This window comes from Schistocerca americana, chromosome 4 (genome assembly GCF_021461395.2).
Source record: "Schistocerca americana isolate TAMUIC-IGC-003095 chromosome 4, iqSchAmer2.1, whole genome shotgun sequence".
NCBI lineage: Eukaryota > Metazoa > Arthropoda > Insecta > Orthoptera > Acrididae > Schistocerca > Schistocerca americana.
In genome coordinates, this window is record NC_060122.1 from 828,016,575 (window position 1) to 828,037,374 (window position 20,800).

Consider the following 20,800-nt stretch of genomic DNA (forward strand, 5'->3'; position numbering starts at 1 on the left):
TGCCCGAGGGGCTCCTTGTTAGCAGACCTTTTCAACCAGCTCGATCTTGTCTGCCTCAATACTGGCGCCCCTACTTTTCTTTCGGACACATCTCACACCTATTCCCATTTAGACCTCTCTATATGTACTCCCCAACTTGCACGCCGGTTTGAGTGGTATGCACTTTCTGATACATATTCGAGCGACCATTTCCCGTGTGTTATCCATCTCCTGCAGCATACTCCCTCTCCGTGCTCCTCTCGTTGGACCATCTCCAAGGCAGACTGGGAGCTCTTCTCTTCCAGGGCTACCTTTCAGGATCAAACCTTCACAAGCTGCGATCGTCAGGTCGCACACCTCACGGAAGTCATTCTCGCTGCTGCTGAATATTCCATCCCTCACCCTACTTCTTCTCCACGTCGCGTACCGGTCCCCTGGTGGACCGCAGCATGTAGAGATGCTTTACGTGCTCGTCGACGTGCTTTACGCACCTTTAAGCGCCACCCTACAGTGGCGAATTGTATTAATTATAAACGATTACGTGCTCAGCGTCGTCGTATTATTAAAGAAAGCAAGAAAGCCAGCTGGGCTGCTTTCACAAGCACCTTCAACAGTTCTACCCCTTCTTCTGTTGTCTGGGGTAGCCTGCGCCGGCTATCTGGCACTAAGGTCCACTCCCCAGTTTCTGGCTTGAAGGTCGCGAATGAAGTCCTTGTGGCCCCTGAGGCTGTCTCCAATGCCTTCGGCCGCTTTTTCGCCGAGGTTTCGAGCTCCGCTCATTACCACCCTGCCTTCCTCCCCCGCAAACAGGCAGAGGAGGCTAGGCCACCTGACTTCCGCTCCTCGAATTGTGAAAGTTATAATGCCCCTTTCACCATGCGGGAACTCGAAACCGCACTTGGCCGATCACGGTCCTCCGCTCCAGGGCCTGATTCTATTCATATTCAGATGCTGAAGAACCTTTCTCCTGCGGGTAAAGGTTTTCTTCTTGGTACATACAATCGCATCTGGATTGAGGGACATGTTCCCGCATGCTGGCGCGAGTCTATTGTTGTCCCGATTCCTAAGCCGGGGAAGGACAAGCACTTGCCTTCCAGTTATCGACCTATCTCGCTTACCAGCTGTGTCTGTAAAGTGATGGAGCGAATGGTTAACTCTCGATTGGTTTGGCTGCTCGAGTCTCGACGCCTACTTACCAATGTACAATGTGGATTTCGAAGGCGCCGCTCTGCTGTTGACCATCTGGTTACCTTGTCGACCTTCATTATGAATAACTTCTTGCGGAAGCGCCCGACCGCGGCTGTGTTCTTTGATTTGGAGAAGGCTTACGACACCTGTTGGAGGGCGGGCATTCTCCGCACCATGCATACATGGGGCTTTCGCGGTCGCCTCCCTCTTTTTATTCATTCCTTTTTAATGGATCGACAGTTTCGGGTACGTGTGGGTTCTGTCCTGTCCGACACCTTTCGCCAGGAGAATGGGGTGCCACAGGGCTCAGTTTTGAGCGTCGCTCTCTTCGCCATCGCGATCAATCCAATAATGGATTGCCTCCCAGCTGATGTATCAGGCTCCCTTTTCGTGGACGATTTTACCATCTATTGCAGTGCGCAGTGTGCACGTGTCCTGGAGCGCTGTCTTCAGCGTTCTCTTGACCGTCTTTACTCCTGGAGTGTCGCCAATGGCTTCCGTTTTTCTGCCGAGAAGACGGTCTGTATTAACTTCTGGCGCTACAAAGAGTTTCTCCCACCGTCCTTACGACTCGGTCCCATTGCTCTCCCACTCGTGGAGACAATCAAATTTTTAGGCCTTACCTTTGACAGGAAACTTAGCTGGTCTCCACATGTGTCATATTTGGCCGCCCGTTGTACCCGTTCTTTAAATGTCCTCCGTGTTCTCAGTGGTATGTCGTGGGGAGCGGATCGAACCGTCCTACTTCGTCTATATCGGTCGATCGTCCGCTCCAAGCTGGATTATGGGAGCTTCGTATACTCCTCTGCACGGCCATCCATCTTACGCCGCCTCAACTCCATACAACATCGGGGTTTACGACTTGCGATCGGAGCATTTTATACCAGTCCCGTAGAGAGTCTTCATGCTGACGCTGGCGAATTGCCACTCACCTACCGGCGCGATATACTGCTTTGTCGGTATGCCTGTCGGCTACTGTCAATGCCCGACCATCCGTCTTATCGTTCCTTTTTTGACGACTCTCTTGACCTTCAATACGGGTTGTATGTCTCTGCCTTGCTACCCCCTGGAGTTCGCTTTCGTCGCCTCCTTCAACACCTTCATTTTTCACTCCCTGCAACCTTTCGAGTGGGCGAGAGCCGCACGCCACCTTGGCTCCAGGCTCAGGTCCGCGTTCACCTCGACCTCAGCTCGCTCCCAAAAGAGGTCACCCCCGGTTCGGTCTACCACTCCCGTTTTTTGGAACTTCGTTCGAAGTTCAACAACATGACTTTCATTTATACAGATGGCTCTAAGACCAATGACGGGGTCGGGTGTTCCTTTATTGTCGGGGCACAAAGTTTCCAATACCGGCTCCATGGCCATTGTTCGGTCTTCACAGCTGAGCTCTTTGCCCTCTACCAGGCTGTTCTTTACATCTGCCGCCACCGACATTCTGCTTATGTCATCTGCTCAGATTCCCTGAGCGCCATCCAGAGCCTCAGTGATCCGTACCCGGTTCACCCTTTCGTACACCGGATCCAACGCTCTCTTCAGCAGCTGGTGGACGTCGGTACGCCGGTTAGCTTTATGTGGGTTCCTGGCCATGTCGGTATCCCTGGGAACGAAGCTGCAGATGCCGCGGCCAAGGCTGCGGTCCTCCAGCCTCGGACAGCTTCTTGTTGTGTCCCTTCGTCCGATTTTAGCAGGGTCATTTGTCGGCGCGTTGTGTCGCTGTGGCATGCCGATTGGGCTGCACTTACCGACAACAAGCTTCGGGCCTTAAAACCTCTTCCCGTGGCTTGGACGTCCTCCTCACGCCCTTCTCGGCGGGAGGAGGTCGTTTTAGCAAGGTTAAGAATTGGACACTGCCGGTTCAGCCATCGCCATCTGCTGACGGCTGCGCCGGCGCCGTTCTGCCCATGTGGGCACTTGCTGACGGTTAGACACATTTTAATGTCCTGTCCTGATCTTAACACACTGCGCCTCGATCTTAACCTGCCTAATACTTTCGATGCCATTTTAGCGGATGACCCACGAGCAGCTGCTCGTGTTCTTTGTTTTATCAATTTGACACACCTCGCTAAGGACATTTGATGATGTTTTTTAATCCTATGCCTGTCAGTCTGTCTTTTATTGTGTTTTCCCTTTTAGTTGTTGTTGTCAACTTGTGCCTCGCGGTGCATTCTTAGAGTAGTCAGGGCGCTAATGACCATTGAAGTTGTGCGCCCGAAAACCACAAAAAAAAAAAAAAAAAACGGGGGGGCAGGATCGTGAGCGTCCTCTACATCAGGGGGAGGGGGGGGCTGGTGCCTTTGTTGTCGATGCCAACGAGTCGGGGGCACGGTGGGTTTCCCACGGTGTCCTCAGTCATAATGTGGTAAGCCACTGTTGAGCGAGCTTCAGCAGCTGGAAAGCTTGACGACCTGTCGGTAGTGGGGGTGCCATTGGGGCGCTGGCAGAGTCGGTGGCAGCCGTGGCATGAGTCTCCAGTGTGGTGATGAGGTTGGTGGTTGGGCTTGGGCTGGGTGGTGTGGGAACGGGCAAAGTATAGTCGGGTGTGAGCCTGTTGATCGAAAAGCTGGTAGGGGTGCTGTGGAGCTGTAATGTAAATGTCTTGGAGTCCCACTTCAGAACCTGGAGGGGGCAAGAATAGTGGCTGCGAAGCAGGGTAGGTGGCTTTCAGTGCACAGTGTAATGTCTGCATGATGTGAGGTCGCTGTGAATGAATTCTCTGTGTTCGCCGAAACGCTAGGGTGGGTCAGGTCTCAAGACGGTGATGGACTTGGAGATGATGGGCAGGTGGTCAGGCTCCAGGAAGTGAACTGGGACACGGAGTGGCTGGCCTTATACAGGGTCGGCAGAAGACATCTCAAGTTTGGCCTTGTGAGGAACATAGAGGTTGAGGAATACCAGGGGCAAGGCAGCGGTCCACATGTTGTGGCAGGCGAGAGTGGCCTTCACGGTGCAGTGGAGCAGTTCAACCGTATTGTTGGCGGAAGATGGTTGTTTGATGTCAGGTGGAGGTCTGTGCCACAGAGGTCTGTTAGCATGCAGGAAAGGGCAGATGTAAACCAGCGTCTGCAGTCCATAGCGACTCGGTGCGGACAGCTGAAACAGGCGATCTACATCTATAAGGTGGCGGTGGCTACTGTGGAGGAGGTGGCTCAGATATTGGCGTTGTCTCAGGCCAGTGGGTGAGCGTCTACCACGTTGAGGAGGTTGCGGCAGTCATCAGAGGAAGGTGGAGAGCCCACAAGGTCCACTTGAAAGTGGGAAAAATTATATCTGACACCTGGGATGGTGGCGATTATATTATAATTCAGGATTTTTTCATAAAGAAGTATGAATTTTCAATGTGCTCCTGTAGTGTAAGACTTAGGTATGCGCTTAACAAGTAATTTCCCACTATTTACACTCTTTTTTTTCCAAAGTACCCTGAAGGAAACATTCCACGTGGGAAAAATTATATATAAAAACAAAGATGAGGTGACTTACCGAACAAAAGCGCTGGCAGGTCGATAGACACACAAACACAAACATACACACAAAATTCAAGCTTTCGCAACAGACTGTTGCCTCATCAGGAAAGAGGGAAGGAGAGGGGAAGACGAAAGGAAGTGGGTTTTAAGGGAGAGGGTAAGGAGTCATTCCAATCCCGGGAGCGGAAAGACTTACCTTAGGGGGAAAAAAGGACAGGTATACACACGCACATATCCATCCACACATACAGACACAAGCAGACATATTTAAAGACCATATATATATATATATATATATATAGGGAAACATTCCACGTGGGAAAAATATATCCAAAAAGAAAGATGATGAAACTTACCAAACAAAAGCGCTGGCAGGTCGATAGACACACAAACAAACACAAACATACACACAAAATTCTAGCTTTCGCAACCAATGGTTGCCTTGTCAGGAAAGAGGGAAGGAGAAGGAAAGACAAAAGGATATGGGTTTTAAGGGAGAGGGTAAGGAGTCATTCCAATCCCGGGAGCGGAAAGACTTACCTTAGGGGGAAAAAAGGACAGGTATACACTCGCGCACACACACACACATATCCATCCACACATACACAGACACAAGCAGACATTTGTAAAGGCAAAGAGTTTGGGCATTTTTTGGGCAGAGATGTCAGTCGGGGCGGATGTACAGAGGCAAAGATGAAGTTGAAAGACAGGTGAGGTATGAGCGGCGGCAAATTGAAATTAGAAATTAGCGGAGTTGAGGCCTGGCGGATAGCGAGAAGAAAGGTATGCTGAAGGGCAAGTTCCCATCTCCGGAGTTCTGACAGGTTGGTGTTAGTGGGAAGTATCCAGATAACCCGGACGGTGTAACACTGTGCCAAGATGTGCTGGCCGTGCACCAAGGCATGTTTAGCCACAGGGTGATCCTCATTACCAACAAACACTGTCTGCCTGTGTCCATTCATGCGAATGGACAGTTTGTTGCTGGTCATTCCCACATAGAACGCTTCACAGTGTAGGCAGGTCAGTTGGTAAATCACGTGGGTGCTTTCACACGTGGCTCTGCCTTTGATCGTGTACATCTTCCGGGTTACAGGACTGGAATAGGTGGTGGTGGGAGGGTGCATGGGACAGGTTTTACACCGGGGGCGGTTACAGGGGTAGGAGCCAGAGGGTAGGGAAGGTGGTTTGGGGATTTCATAGGGATGAACTAAGAGGTTGCGAAGGTAGTATACAATTTTATCCCGTCGATATACACTCAATAATACGTAATAATACGTAAATCACTTCCAAACCATAACCAAAAAAATTTTTTTTTTTCCGCTTTGCTGCTATAAAATCCACCGTTTCCAGTCCACAAACAGTTCCTTTCAGCTATTAAACAACCCTTTCGGCAGTTTTAATAACTTTTGCTTTATTTCCATTTCCGTTTTTCTCACATCACCGATCATTTTTAGCCGCTTCCCACAGGTTTTAACGTCATTATTTCTTCATCAAACAATTGTTAGCTTCATTTCCATAATCTGCCACCACCAAACCACTCCTTTTAATACATCCTCACGTAGTTTTTTCGAAATTTTCCCGAATTTCTCCACCCTTTAACGTGTTTTGGCGGCAACACAACCACCTAACCTTTATGCACATCATTATCTACCTACACAAGTTCACCACAGGATCAACATAGCCCAGCCCTAACCAACCCTTTTTCGCCTTTTTTCACACCAGATCTCCATCCCAAATCCCATGCCACTTTCCTTGACGTTGACCTCCACCTGTCCAATGGCCAGCTTCACACGTCCGTCCACATTAAACCCACCAACAAGCAACAGTACCTCCATTATGACAGCTGCCACCCATTCCACATCAAACGGTCCCTTCCCTACAGCCTAGGTCTTCGTGGCAAACGAATCTGCTCCAGTCCGGAATCCTTGAACCATTACACCAACAACCTGAAAACAGCTTTTGCATCCCGTAACTACCCTCCCGACCTGGTACAGAAGCAAATAACCAGAGCCACATCCTCATCTCCTCAAACCCGGAACCTTCCACAGAAGAACCCCAAAAGTGCCCCACTTGTGACAGGATACTTTCCGGGACTGGATCAGATTCTGAATGTGGCTCTCCAGCAGGGATACGACTTCCTCAAATCCTGCCCTGAAATGAGATCCATCCTTCATGAAATCCTCCCCACTCCGCCAAGAGTGTCTTTCCGCCGTCCACCAACCTTCGCAACCTCTTAGTTCATCCCTATGAAATCCCCAAACCACCTTCCCTACCCTCTGGCTCCTACCCCTAACCGCCCCCGGTGTAAAACCTGTCCCATGCACCCTCCCACCACCACATATTCCAGTCCTGTAACCCGGAAGGTGTACACGATCAAAGGCAGAGCCACGTGTGAAAGCACCCACGTGAAGCGTTCTATGTGGGAATGACCAGCAACAAACTGTCCATTCGCATGAATTGACACAGGCAGACAGTGTTTGTTGGTAATGAGGATCACCCTGTGGCTAAACATGCCTTGGTGCACGGCCAGCACATCTTGGCACAGTGTTACACCGTCCGGGTTATCTGGATACTTCCCACTAACACCAACCTGTCAGAACTCCGGAGATGGGAACTCGCCCTTCAGCATATCCTTTCTTCTCGCTATCCGCCAGGCCTCAATCTCCGCTAATTTCTAATTTCAATTTGCCGCCGCTCATACCTCACCTGTCTTTCAACTTCATCTTTGCCTCTGTACATCCGCCCCGACTGACATCTCTGCCCAAAAAATGCCCAAACTCTTTGCCTTTACAAATGTCTGCTTGTGTCTGTGTATGTGTGGATGGATATGTGTGTGTGTGCGAGTGTATACCTGTCCTTTTTTCCCCCTAAGGTAAGTCTTTCCGCTCCCGGGATTGGAATGACTCCTTACCCTCTCCCTTAAAACCCATATCCTTTTGTCTTTCCTTCTCCTTCCCTCTTTCCTGACGAGGCAACCATTGGTTGCGAAAGCTAGAATTTTGTGTGTATGTTTGTGTTTGTTTGTGTGTCTATCGACCTGCCAGCGCTTTTGTTTGGTAAGTTTCATCATCTTTCTTTTTGGATATATATATATATATAGTTATAATAGAGGGAAACATTCCACGTAGGAAATATATATCTAAAAACAAAGATGATGTGACTTACCAAATGAAAGTGCTGGCAGGTCGACAGACACACAAACAAACACAAACATACACACAAAATTCAAGCTTTCGCAACAAACTGTTGCCTCATCAGGAAAGAGGGAAGGAGAGGGAAAGACGAAAGGAAGTGGGTTTTAAGGGAGAGGGTAAGGAGTCATTCCAATCCCGGGAGCGGAAAGACTTACCTTAGGGGGAAAAAAGGACGGGTATACACTCGCGCACACACACACACACATATCCATCCACACATATACAGACACAAGCAGACATATTTAAAGACTATATATGTCTGCTTGTGTCTGTATATGTGTGGATGGATATGTGTGTGTGTGCGAGTGTATACCCGTCCTTTTTTCCCCCTAAGGTAAGTCTTTCCGCTCCCGGGATTGGAATGACTCCTTACCCTCTCCCTTAAAACCCACTTCCTTTCGTCTTTCCCTCTCCTTCCCTCTTTCCTGATGAGGCAACAGTTTGTTGCGAAAGCTTGAATTTTGTGTGTATGTTTGTGTTTGTTTGTGTGTCTGTCGACCTGCCAGCACTTTCATTTGGTAAGTCACATCATCTTTGTTTTTAGATATATATAGATTTTTTTTTTTTTTAAACAGGGTTTCACTGTGTTGCATCTTAGTTCCTGCTTGTAACTTCTTGTTGTTTCAAACTGCTAAATTTAAATTGTTTTTTTTCTTTTGTGCGGAATGTTCCTTATGTATTTTCTGGAAGCCACTGGGATGTTGGGTTTATCAACTGGGTGGGTTTATGTATCTAGGATTAAAAAGAAGTATTTAAGTTTGAGCTTACATTCCCACATAGTTAGCTGCAACAGGAAGAAGATATGCTTTGTTGATGTTGAATATTTAGCGATTTTGACTGAGATAAACTCACACTGCAGTGTTGTTCTTCAGCATGCAGACCAGAAGTGTACACAGAAACACCTAAACAAAAAATCTGTGCAATACGTACATGTATTTATATATAAAAACTGACTTCAGAATTTAATTATATATCAACGCAAATAAATGTGCATTTTTGGAGGCTACCAGTGTCCTTTGCATAATCCAAGAGCAATTTGTAGTAATCGGCATTTGTGATTTAGGTACTGTAGCAAATATTCTAACATATTGTGTTACATCTAGTTTTCCCTTAAAGAGGAGTAGCCCTGTGTATTTTCAGCATTTATCGTAAATTAACTCCGTTTTCTGATTTGTTGACAACTATAATTAACCTCATTTTGTTTTAGGGAGTAAGTAACTTTAATCACAGGTTTTTACATTGCCTTAATAGAAATCTCATTTCATGCATTTGTTTAAATTCTTAGAGGGACTCAGCAATTTAGTGCAATAGATTAAAAGATAATCAGTAGACTTAATTAAAAGTTATTTGTTCACTACACTGCATCAACCAAAATGCAGCTTCTTGGAGTGTGAATGCTGTTCATAAACGCAGGACAAATTGGTTGACATTCAGAAGCAGTTGGAAATCAGCCTGACTGCTTTCAAATGATTGGCAGCTGCTGCAGATCAGTGTGTTGGAAGAACTCCTGCAAATCAAGCATCTGTGGTACCAATACCAAAGGTACCTCAAATACTATGCTCTCTCGTGGATCCTGTCACCTCTGCAGAAAGTACAGGATCTGTCATTACTCACGCACTTGACTGCAAGTGGCATGCCAGTGGTAGATCTAGACATCCTGTACGGGGTGGTGAAGGACCAGAGAGAAGTCAGGTGTTGTACCGATCCCGATAACCAACAAATTTGAGGTGATGTCTTTCACTGAAACTGAAAATGAGCCAGTGGGACTCAATTCACCTGTTTTGGGGAAACCTGTTTTGTACAGTGTCAGGAGGCGGCAAACGCAAAAGGGTAGGGTCTATTAATCATATGTAGTTCACATGTTCGGCGAATGATGGTTCCCCCTGAGGAAGGTGGCAGCAAGGGACAGGAAAGGATACCAGGTGCACTCAGTGTGTATGCCAGGGGGCCTGATCCAACATATTGAAGAGGCTATTCGAGCAGCCATTCAGGGAACAGGGTGCAAACCAACTGCAGATTGTGGTGCACGTTGGAACAAATTACACCTGTCATCTGGGCTCAAAGGTCATTCTTGGTTAATTCCAGCAATTGATACAGAAGGTTGACAAGACCAACCTTGTGCATGGAATTTCAGTGAGGCACACAATTTGCACCATTGTCTCCAGAACTGATCGAGGCCTTTGGTTTTGAGTTGAGGGTAAGGACTGAACCAGAGACTTCAAAGGTTCTGTGACAAGCTAGACTGCAACTTCCTGGACTTGCACCATAGTGCTGAGTTGAGAAAGGGGGTCCCCCTAAATGGGTCAGGTGTGAACTACACATCAGAGGTAGCTGACTCTGTGTGCTGTGTGGGATTTACCCAAGGACTTTTTAGATTAGGCAACTCTTCATCCAATCCAGATTACGATAGCTGTAGGAAACTCTGAGGCATCAGACTTTAATCATCCAGTAGTTAATTGGGAAAATTATAGTTTTATTCATGGTGAGAATTATAAGACATCCTGTGAAACATTACTAAATGCCTTCTCTGAAAACAACCTAAAACGGATAGTTCGGAACACCACTCGCGATGGAAATACATTGGATGTAATGACTACAAAGAGACCTGACCTCTTTGAGGATGTTCACATCAAAACTGGTATCAGTGACCACGATGAAGTTGTGGCAACAATGATTACCAAAGTACAGAGGACGGCTAAAACAAGCAGAAAGATATATAGGCTCAGTGAACTACATAACAAATCAGTATTGTCATATCTCAATGAGGAACTTGAGACTTTCAGCACTGGACAGACGTGTACCCAGTAGAACAGTTCATCATGTGAGGGACCCTCCGTTGCATACAGTCACTGTAAAGAAAATTCTTAAGAAACGGGGACTACTGCATAATAGGCATAAAACAAAGCATTTGACTATAAATGGAGACATGCTGAATGAAATGTGTTTGGCTGGCAAGAGAGCAATGCATGATGCCTTCAATTACTACCATAAAAGAATATTTTCAAGTGATATTTAACAAAACCCGAAGCAATTTTGGTCGTATATAAAAGCTATTAATGGTACCAGGGTTAGTGTCCAGTCGCTAGCGAATGAGACAGGAACTGAAATTGAGGTTAGAAAACCAAAAGCTTAAATGTGTAACTCTGTTTTCAGATGTACCTTTACAAAGGAAAACTCAGGAGACTTGCCCAAATTTAATCCTAGCAACACTGAAAAGATAATGAAGCAAGTGTTAACATCAGTGATGTTGAGAAACAGCTAACATTGTTAAAACTGAAGAGAGCTCCGGGGCCTGATGGAATCCTTGTCAGATTCTATATTGAATTGTAACTATAATCTTATCATAGAACCCTGGAACAGAAGACCGTGCCCAGTTCTTAGAAAACAGCACAGGTCACCTCTGTCTATGAGAAGGGCAGTACAAGTGATCCACAAAACTACCGCCCAGTATTCTTGACGCTGATTTGTTGTAGAACTTTAGAACATATTCTGAGCTCAAACATAATGAGGTATCTTGAGCAGAATACCTCCTCCAAGCCAACCAGCATGGATTTCAAAAACTTCAATCATGTGAAACCCAACTCGCACTTTTCTCACATGACATAGTGAAAACTTTTGATCAAGGCAATGAGGTAGATGCAGGATTTCTTGATTTTCAAAAAGCATTTGACTCACTACCACAATTACACTTATTGTCAAAAGTACAATCATATGGGGTGTCAAGTGAAATTTGTGACTGGATTGAGGACTCTTTGTTAGGGAGGGCACAGCATGTTTTCTTGGGTGGAGAGTCATCGTCAGATGTCCAGGTGTGCCCTAGGGAAGTGTGTTGGGACCCTTGCTGTTCATATTGTATATTAATGACCTTACGGACAATATTAATAGTAAAATCAGGCTTTTTGCAGGTGATGCAGTTATCTATAATGAAGTATTATCTGAAAGAAGCTGCGTAAATATTCAGTCAGATCTTGATAAGATTTCAAAGTGGTGCAAAGATTGGCAACGTGCTTTAAATGTTCAGAAATGTAAAATTGTGAATTTCATAAAATACAAGAACATAGTATCCTATGACTATAATATCAATGAGTTATTGTTGGAATCGGCCAACTTGTAAAAATACTTGGGTGCAACGCTTTGAAGGGATATGAAGTGGAATGATCACATAGGCTCAATTGTGGGTAAAGCAGGTGGTAGACTTTGGTTTATTGGTAGAACACTGGGGAAGTGCAGTCAGCCTATGGAGGAGATTGCTTACAAATTACCTAGTGCAACCAGTTCTAGGATATTTCTCAAGTGTGTGGGACCCTGCCATATAGGATGAACATGGTATACTGAATGCATACAGAGAATTGCAGTATGAATGGTCACAGGTATGTTCATTCTGTGGGAGTGTGTCACAGAGATACTGAAGGAACTGAACTGGAAGTCTCTTGGAAACAGGTGTAAACTATCCCGACAAAGTCTGTTAGCAAAGTTTGAAGAACAGGCTTTAAATGATGACTCCAGGCATGTACTACAATCCTCTATATACCATTCAAATAGGGATTGTGAGGATAAGATTAGAATAATTACAGCACACACAGGGGGATTCAAACAATAATTCTTCCTGCACTCCATATGTGAATGGAGTGGGAAGAAACCCTAATACTGTATGTGGTACAATGGGATGTGCGCTCTGCCATGCATCTAATGTTGGTTTTTGTAGTCACAAAGTTTTGTACAGTGGTAGGAGAGAATGTAATGAGCAACATATTAAAAATCCTTACTGGTTGGGTGTGAGCGTGACGATGGACAGCATTTAAAGGCCAGTTTTTCTTTTATGTTTTTCTGGAATATCTCAAAAACTGCAGCTTCAGGCAAATTACTGTGTTGAAGGGAATGGAAAAATCAGAGACTATGTTTTAATGGTATAAAACTGATGTTCATTGTTAGCTGAAGTGGGTTAAGAACAAATATTAATCTCTGTACCTCATGTGCGTGCAATAGAACCATATTATGTGATAAATTGTGTATCTGGAGGGGTGGAAAGGTGGGGGAGGAGGTTCGAAGCGTGAGGTAAGGTAGGTCGCCGAGTTGTGATCATACACTTCCCTCTTTCGTAGGTCTGTAAAATGATGATCGAAGAGGCAATTCCCCATTCTCTTTATCCTACTAAGTCAGAAAAAGAAACCTCGGGCTATTTCACAAAGTTATAGTGGCCTTCTGTCAGCTCGCCTTGTGAATCACTTGCAACGTAGTGTACACACACTCCCAGTGTGGTAGTTATTTTCCATAAAGTGTCAACACTAAATTAAATACATTAAAGAGTTGTTAGGTGCAGTTAGTGTTATAATACAAGAAAAGCGTATGTACAAATTCTACATCAGTCACCGCACACTGTTCTACACTGTTAGAGGGTAAATTGATTCTCATTCATCCTTTACGGCAGCTGTAATGTTCTTCTGAGGAGGACAATGTCCTACACCAGTGGTTTCCAACAGGTGGTCCGCGGACCCCCAGGGGTCCGCAAGAGGCTATTAGAATAAAAAATATATTAAATATATTTCGTATGCTAACAGATTTTTTTGTTTTGGCCACTCAATATTTTTTCAATAATGAATATGTCAGTGTTTTTTCTAAGTACCAAAAATAGAAAAAGTATAAAAAGGCTTAATTTGGCTTTTTTAGGTACTTGATACTGTAATATGATATGACAAGGTACCAATCATGCTTGATGAGGGGGGTCCTCGAGAAAATTTTGTTGGGAACCCCTGTCCTACACCATGAACACCGCTTGCTTTTCAGTTTAGAGACCGACTGGATCTCCCCAGCATTTCCTGTCCAGTTCTCTCACATGAGTATACAAAATAATTTCAATGAACTCATGTTTACGTAGTGGAGTTATTTTCAGATTATTCGGTGAGTACTTATTTGCAGTTGTTCAGTGAGCTTTGTGCCTCTTCAGATGTTGGGAGAGGTGAGGTCGAGAGGCTTATGACATCCCTCATGCTGTGAAAAGTATTCCAGACATTAATAGCGGGGACAATGAAACGGACATAGTTCAATACATGTTGACAGCATGTTACACATGGGGCAGAATTTTCAGTGTGGTAGACAGTTGGTAGCTCTAGTAGCACAGGTAGAGTATCCCGTATGAAATCATGATAACGTGCTCCATTGAGTGTAGGTGGAAGAACATGGTGCTCAATCAATACATCACCAACAATGCCTGCCCAAACTTTCACAGAAAATCTGTGTTGATGACGTGAATGCACAATTGCGTGCGGATTCTCGTCAGCCCACACATGTTGATTGTGAAAATTTACAATTTGATCACGTTGGAATGAAGCTTCATCCGTACATACTGACGAAACTAAAATGAGCTCTAACATGGAAATTAAGCACTTCCAGACACATGTCCACATAACATCTTTTCTTTATTTGTGTGTGAGGAATGTTTCCTGAAAGTTTGGCCGTACCTTTTTGTAACATCCTGTGTGTGTGTGTGTGTGTGTGTGTGTGTGTGTGTGTGTGTGTGTGTGTGTCTAAAAACAAAGATGATGTGACTTACCAAATGAAAGTGCTGGCAGGTCGACAGACACACAAACATACACACAAAATTCAAGCTTTCGCAACAAACTGTTGCCTCATCAGGAAAGAGGGAAGGAGAGGGAAAGGCGAAAGGATGTGGGTTTTAACGGAGAGGGTAAGGAGTCATTCCAATCCCGGGAGCGGAAAGACTTACCTTAGGGGGAAAAAAGGACGGGTATACACTCGCACACACACACACACACACACACACACACACACACACACACATATCCATCCACACATATACAGACACAAGCAGACATATCAGCTTGCGTCTGTATATGTGTGGATGGATGTGTGTGTGTGTGTGTGTGTGTGTGTGTGTGTGTGTGTGTGTGGGCACGCGCGCCAGTGTATACCCGTCCTTTTTCCCCCCTAAGGCAAGTCTTTCCGCTCCCGGGATTGGAATGACTCCTTACCCTCTCCCTTAAAAGCCACTTCCTTTCGTCTTTCCCTCTCCTTCCCTCTTTCCTGATGAGGCAACAGTTTGTTGCGAAAGCTTGAATTTTGTGTGTATGTATGTGTCTGTTTGTGTTTCTATCGACCTGCCAGCGCTTTCGTAAGGTAAGTCACATCATCCTTATTTTTAAATATAATTTTCCCGCGTGGAATGTTTCCCTCTACCTGTCCCTTTTTCCCCCTAAGGTAAGTCTTTCCGCTCCCGGGATTGGAATGACTCCTTACCCTCTCCCTTAAAACCCACATCCTTTCGTCTTTCCCTCTCCTTCCCTCTTTCCTGATAAAGCAACTGTGGGTTGCGAAAGCTTGAAATTTGTGTGTGTGTGTGTGTGTGTGTGTGTGTGTGTGTGTGTGTGTGTGTGTGTGTCTCTATCTACCAGCGCTTTCTCATTTGGTAAGTCACAGCATCTTTTTTTAATATATATCACCGACCTGACACCAAAATATATACATATCTCAGTCTCTGAATTTTTAATATATGTGGTGATAAATCTACAGGAAAACTGTTTCTTATAGTTTCATTCTGTAACTGTTGCATTCCATCTACTCTATCTCAGATCCTGGGTCCACTCTTGGGACACAGTGTAACTTCTTTACTCTTTACAGTGTCATGTCACAAACACCAGACAGAATTATGCCTTCGGGGCATGGCTCTGCCTTTTACAAATTAAAATTCGGTGTTTAGCAAAATCTACAATTTACCAAGTTTGTCTGCCTTATTGCTATTTACAGAATGCGAAGGGGAAGAATGTTTTTACTCTGTGTATGCCTCCAGCTGATTTCTCAGTCAATATGTAATTTAAGAAAACTTTGCTAGTGAACTATTACATGTAAATGTCAGAAAAAAGTATACATTCATCTGCAGCATGGTTGCAAAGCCTGTGATACGCAGAACGTGTGTGTGTGTGTGTGTGTGTGTGTGTGTGTGTGTGTGTGTGTGTGTGTGTGTGTGTGTACAGCTGACAAAGGCCTTAATGCCTGAAAGCTATGATTGTGTGAATCTTTTTATTGTGCCTATCGCGGCTCAGCATCTCTTTCGACTTTGTATGATGATGCCACTTGTATTCGTAAATTCCGTATAAATGTGCGTACAGTTGGTGAAAATAATGTGGAGATTTTATGGGCTATATCCAGGTTAGTATGAAAATTAGAAAGTATGTAAAACAGTTCTCAATATAATTGTATTGCATGTTTGAATATATGAAAATACTTTCTAATTTCTGTATAGTGTCTCAGAAGTAAATGTAACGTGACACACCACTTTAGTAAATTATAGAAATAACATCTACATGAAGTACAATGCTGTCAGGAATGATTTTCCAGCCTTCTCATGCACACTGTAATAGAGAAACTGATATTACCTGCAATAAAAACTTAAAATCTGCTTTAATATATTCCAGGATGTTCTATCGCTGGGCATGTGGTGAAGAAAGACCAGAAAATGGAAGCCTCATTCAGCTTGTCACTAAGAATTTCAAAACTGATTTACAGACTGTCTGAATGATAACTACACATTTACAAATGGGTCCAACATAAGAAGAATCTCAGATACATTTTTCTGTCTTAGGGTTTATTGCTTCAAACATGCTTGGTATTTACTTTTGACAGTTGCTGTACGCGTTTGAGAAGTGTTTTATTTAAAAACCTCAATCCTGTTCTATTTATCCCATCAGGTGGCAATACAATTATAAAATCACAGTAAGGATGGTGAATAAGCTCGAGTAGATGCTGTTGTGGAAAAAAGTTTTGTACTTAGCTTCTTGTTATACTGTTCGATTACTATTTGTTGTGTGTATCACCCTTATAAACTGGAGTAAAATTGTAGGAAAGAAATTAAAATTCCAACTGTTGAAGATAAATTACATTAGTACGGGTGCTTTAGTCTTGCAATGTCTCAGATTTAAAAGTCACCACCTGAACTGTGGGTAAAGATATTATTTCTGCTTAGTAGTAACTTGTGAAATATGATAAATTTGTCACAGCAGATTCCAGTTGAAAAAAAAAAAATTAAAAGCAACAAGACAGATTTCTGTGATATGACCTACTATATTTGAAATATTTTTTGTTAGCTGTAAAATTGATTTCACTGCAATCGAGAAGCAAAGGAAAATAAAAGGTTTTTTTAACTTGTGCTTCCACATTCCTTAATTTGAACCTTGCAGTAATGGACAGGGTTAAGTGATGTGTTCCTACATATTATGTTGGTACTATTAATAGTTTATTATTGTGCAATATTTTAAAGAATAGCTCACATTTTGTATAATTTTGATAAAAAACTTTATTTTTGTATAAGCATTTACATAGTTTTTATGTACTCCATCTTGAAAGTACAGTTTATTTCTTCGTATATACAGTTAAAGATACCTGTACATCAGTCCAAATAAATATATTTGTGCTGTATCATTTATCACAGGTTACTGTACATGTTATTAGACTTGGAAAATAAAATATATTTTGGTGGCATTCAAAATGTGTTATGTAATGTTAATGTATAGATGACACAGCAGCTAAAGAAATGCACTTGAAGTGGTTAAACATATGGATTCCAATTACTTCCATCTTCTGGTTGAAGTTGATTAGTGACTAAAAGAATTATATCTACAATCCACCATATTCCAACACCTCCAAGTGTCAGCAACTTTCCAACTGCTGTTCCAGTCTGACCAAGACAAAACCTATCCATTCCCAAAAACCCCAAGAGGATGCTGTAGATCAAGGTTGTTGCAAAATAATGACCACTGTACCTGGAAAAAAAATGGACAATGTTTAATGTAGTCACAAAACCACTTTACACACATTACATGTTTGAGATAATTCTGTTGACTGTCAAATAGTTATCTGTAAAATCTAAGTTGAAATATGGAATCTGACAACCACATTTTGTAAACCCTCTCCTTAGAGGTTGCTTTTCCCCAGAATCTTTTTCAAAAAATTCTCATTTTACATAAGGCAGAGCCTCAATTAGTCAACTTGTGCACACATACTTTCCATTTTCTCATATTCTGCAAATCACCAAGTGCCATGACTCATTTCAGTCAAGATTTTCAATGAGAGTATACATTATGATAATCTAAACAGTACATGAAAAATATGGCCATAGGCCAATCCTATTACAGTGTGTACATGAAACCTACAAATTGGTTTATATCTTGAATACTGCACAATTCCTATGCTTAGAAACCTGGAAAAGACACATGATCTGTGGTGGAGTGCAAGTCAGGACAGTGGCCAATTAATGTTTCAATATCAGTGAAACCAATGTGTACTGAAGAGCCAAAGAAACTGGTAGACCTCCCTAACATGTTGGGGCCCCCGCGGGCATGCAGAAGTGCCGCAATATGATGTGGCATGGACTGTAGTAGTGCTGGAGGAAATTGGCACCATGAACCCCGCAGGGCTGTCCATAAATCATGAGGTGTGGATATCTCTTCTGAACAGCATGTTGCAAGGCATCCCAGATATGCTCAATAATGTTCATGTCTGGGGAGTTTGGTGGCCAGTAGAAGTGTTTAATCTCAGAAGAGTCTTCCTGGAGCCACTCTGTAGCAATTCTGGATGTGCGGGGTGTTGCATTGTCCTGCTGGAATTGCCCAAATCCGTTGGAATGCACAATGGACACAGACGATCAGAGAGGATGCTTACGTGTGTGTCACCTGTCAAGAGTTGTATCACGGGTCCCATACCACTAACTGCACATCATCACGGAGCCTCCGCCAGCATGAACAGTCCCTTGCTGACATGCAGGGTCCATGGATTCGTGAGGTTGTCTCTATACACTTGATACAATTTGAAACAAGATTTGTCCGACCAGGCAACATGTTTCCAATTATCAACAGCCCAATTTCAGTGTTGACAGGTCCAAGCGAGACATAAAGCTTTGTGTTAAGTAGTCATCAAGGGTACATGAATGGGCCTTTGGTTACAAAAGGCCATATCGATGACGTTTCATTGAGTCATTCGCGTGCTGACACTTGTTGATGGTCCAGCACTGAAATCTGCAACAATTTGCAGAAGGGTTGCACTTGAGTCATGTTGAATGATTCTCTTCAGTCATCGTTGGTCCTGTTCTTGCAGGATCTTTTTCAAGCCACAGCGACAAAGATTTGATGTTTTACCAAATTCCTGACATTCACAGTACGCTCGTAAAATGGTCGTATGGGAAAATCCCCACTTCATCACTACCTCGGAGATGCTGTGTCCCATAGCTCGTGTGCTGAATATAACACCATGTTCAAACTCACTTAAATCGCAATAACCTGCCATTGCAGCAGCAGCAACCAACCTAACAACTGTGCCAGACACTTCTTGTCTTATATGGGCGTTGTCTGCCACAGCACCATATTCTGCCTATTTACATATCTCTGTATCCGAATACGCATGCCTTTACCAGTTTCTTTGGTGCTTCAGTGTATATATTAGTAGCTTAGAAGGTTTGTCAAGAATGAACATGGCTGAGTGAGGTTTCATGTCCCAGTTGGGGCTTTTTTTATGCTTTGAATTAATATGGTGCTACTATAAATAAGACAAAATTAAAGGAGCACAGAGACATAACTTGGGTTCTCGAAAGGACACGAGCTGTGGCTCCATCAACACCTATCATATCTAAAGATCTTCAATAATACCTGCATCTGGTGAGGAATATATACACAAAACATTGCTTGTCGGCCATGACGTCACAGGCAAATGAAGGATACCTCAAGTCATCGTGGAAGGTCACACCATAGTCGTTCATGGTCTCTGACACGGGAACCTTGGTTAGAAACTTGATTGTTGCCAGAATTCAAAATCCAACATTTTGCACAAGCTGTCAGCACTGTACAAGAGACTAGAGAGTATACAGAATGGGAACTCAGCTGAAATCCATGTGGCAAAATTTAGGGTGAATGCACAAAGTCTGTCATATTGAAACTGAGTAAATATCTGTGTTTGAAGTGAAAGGCGAATGGATATGTTTTCTCTTTTATTAATTGTGCATTTTAGCTGCTGGGCTTATCTTACAAGGAAACAGCTGTTTAATGTACTGTAAAGGTTAGAAAGATGATGAGCAGTAGTAAAACAAAAGATGACACAGGAAAGCAAGTAGCGATTCGCATGAAGTGGCTGATAACAGTACATGTGAAAAACGAATTTTTCGATTTTCTTGCTGTAAACAATAAAAGCTCACTTAACAGAAAAAATACTGTAAATAAATGAAGCAAACTAACATCAACTACTAGAGTTAGTTTTTCAGCAGAGGCTCTTTTCCTTTAAAAACTTAAAAAGATTTGTTTCGTATTTGCACGTCTTCTTCACTACTGTGACTCTGATTCGATTCTGGGGAAAATAATTGGCATATAAAATTGTGTTCCCCCCCCCCCCTTATAGCTTCATATCACACCTTGATGATGAAGTGTGTATTTTTGTGATATGGGTCACAGTTGCTGTGACACTCAATTCCCAAATACTCTGCAGTATAAAATTTGAAGGGTTTGCTATTTGGTTCACTTTAGATGATACATTGGTATATACTAAATGTAGCTAATACACCTTAATTGTTTTTAAAGATGGAAGGAAAGCCACATGTCACTGCAGTGTGGAGAAAATAAAAGTTAAAGTATTTTGTTTGAGCATACCATGCACAAGTAGGTTGCAACTCACAAGGGGATCGCACCTACTTGTCATCGCCAACTTCAACCAAATTTATGGGATATGCAAGGCTTGGTCAGAAAACTTTAGAATTGCACATAATTTTTGAGGACGCAACTATAAGCTGCACACAAGACTTCGAACACAAAATTAGGTGCTTGCTTTATTTTATACTTGATGATTTACACTTTCAGGGATAATATCATAAAAACAGGGAAAGCAGTCATTTTCTTGGCATGTTATGCATATTATAAAATGCAGCATTTTTACAGTTACAAGGCTGTTTTAAAGTTTATGTAGAAAAACAAACTCAGCTCTTAAATT

The 20,800-nt window shown here is 43.3% G+C and overlaps 2 protein-coding genes across 2 annotated transcripts in view; one reads left to right on the plus strand and one right to left on the minus strand.

Annotated features, from left to right (window-relative positions):
• The window catches only part of LOC124612484 (dihydropteridine reductase), a 62,119-nt gene extending 44,798 nt beyond the window's left edge, over window positions 1-17,321 (plus strand). Inside the window, exon 6 of the mRNA XM_047140718.1 lies at window positions 16,252-17,321. Coding sequence (XP_046996674.1) covers window positions 16,252-16,351 — 100 coding nt within the window. The 3' untranslated portion in view covers window positions 16,352-17,321. The remainder of the gene's footprint in view (window positions 1-16,251) is intronic.
• LOC124612485 (TM2 domain-containing protein CG11103) overlaps window positions 17,112-20,800 on the minus strand; it is a 35,592-nt gene continuing 31,903 nt past the window's right edge. The window contains exon 4 of the mRNA XM_047140719.1: window positions 17,112-17,595. Within this exon, the coding sequence (XP_046996675.1) occupies window positions 17,382-17,595 (214 nt within the window). The 3' untranslated portion in view covers window positions 17,112-17,381. The remainder of the gene's footprint in view (window positions 17,596-20,800) is intronic.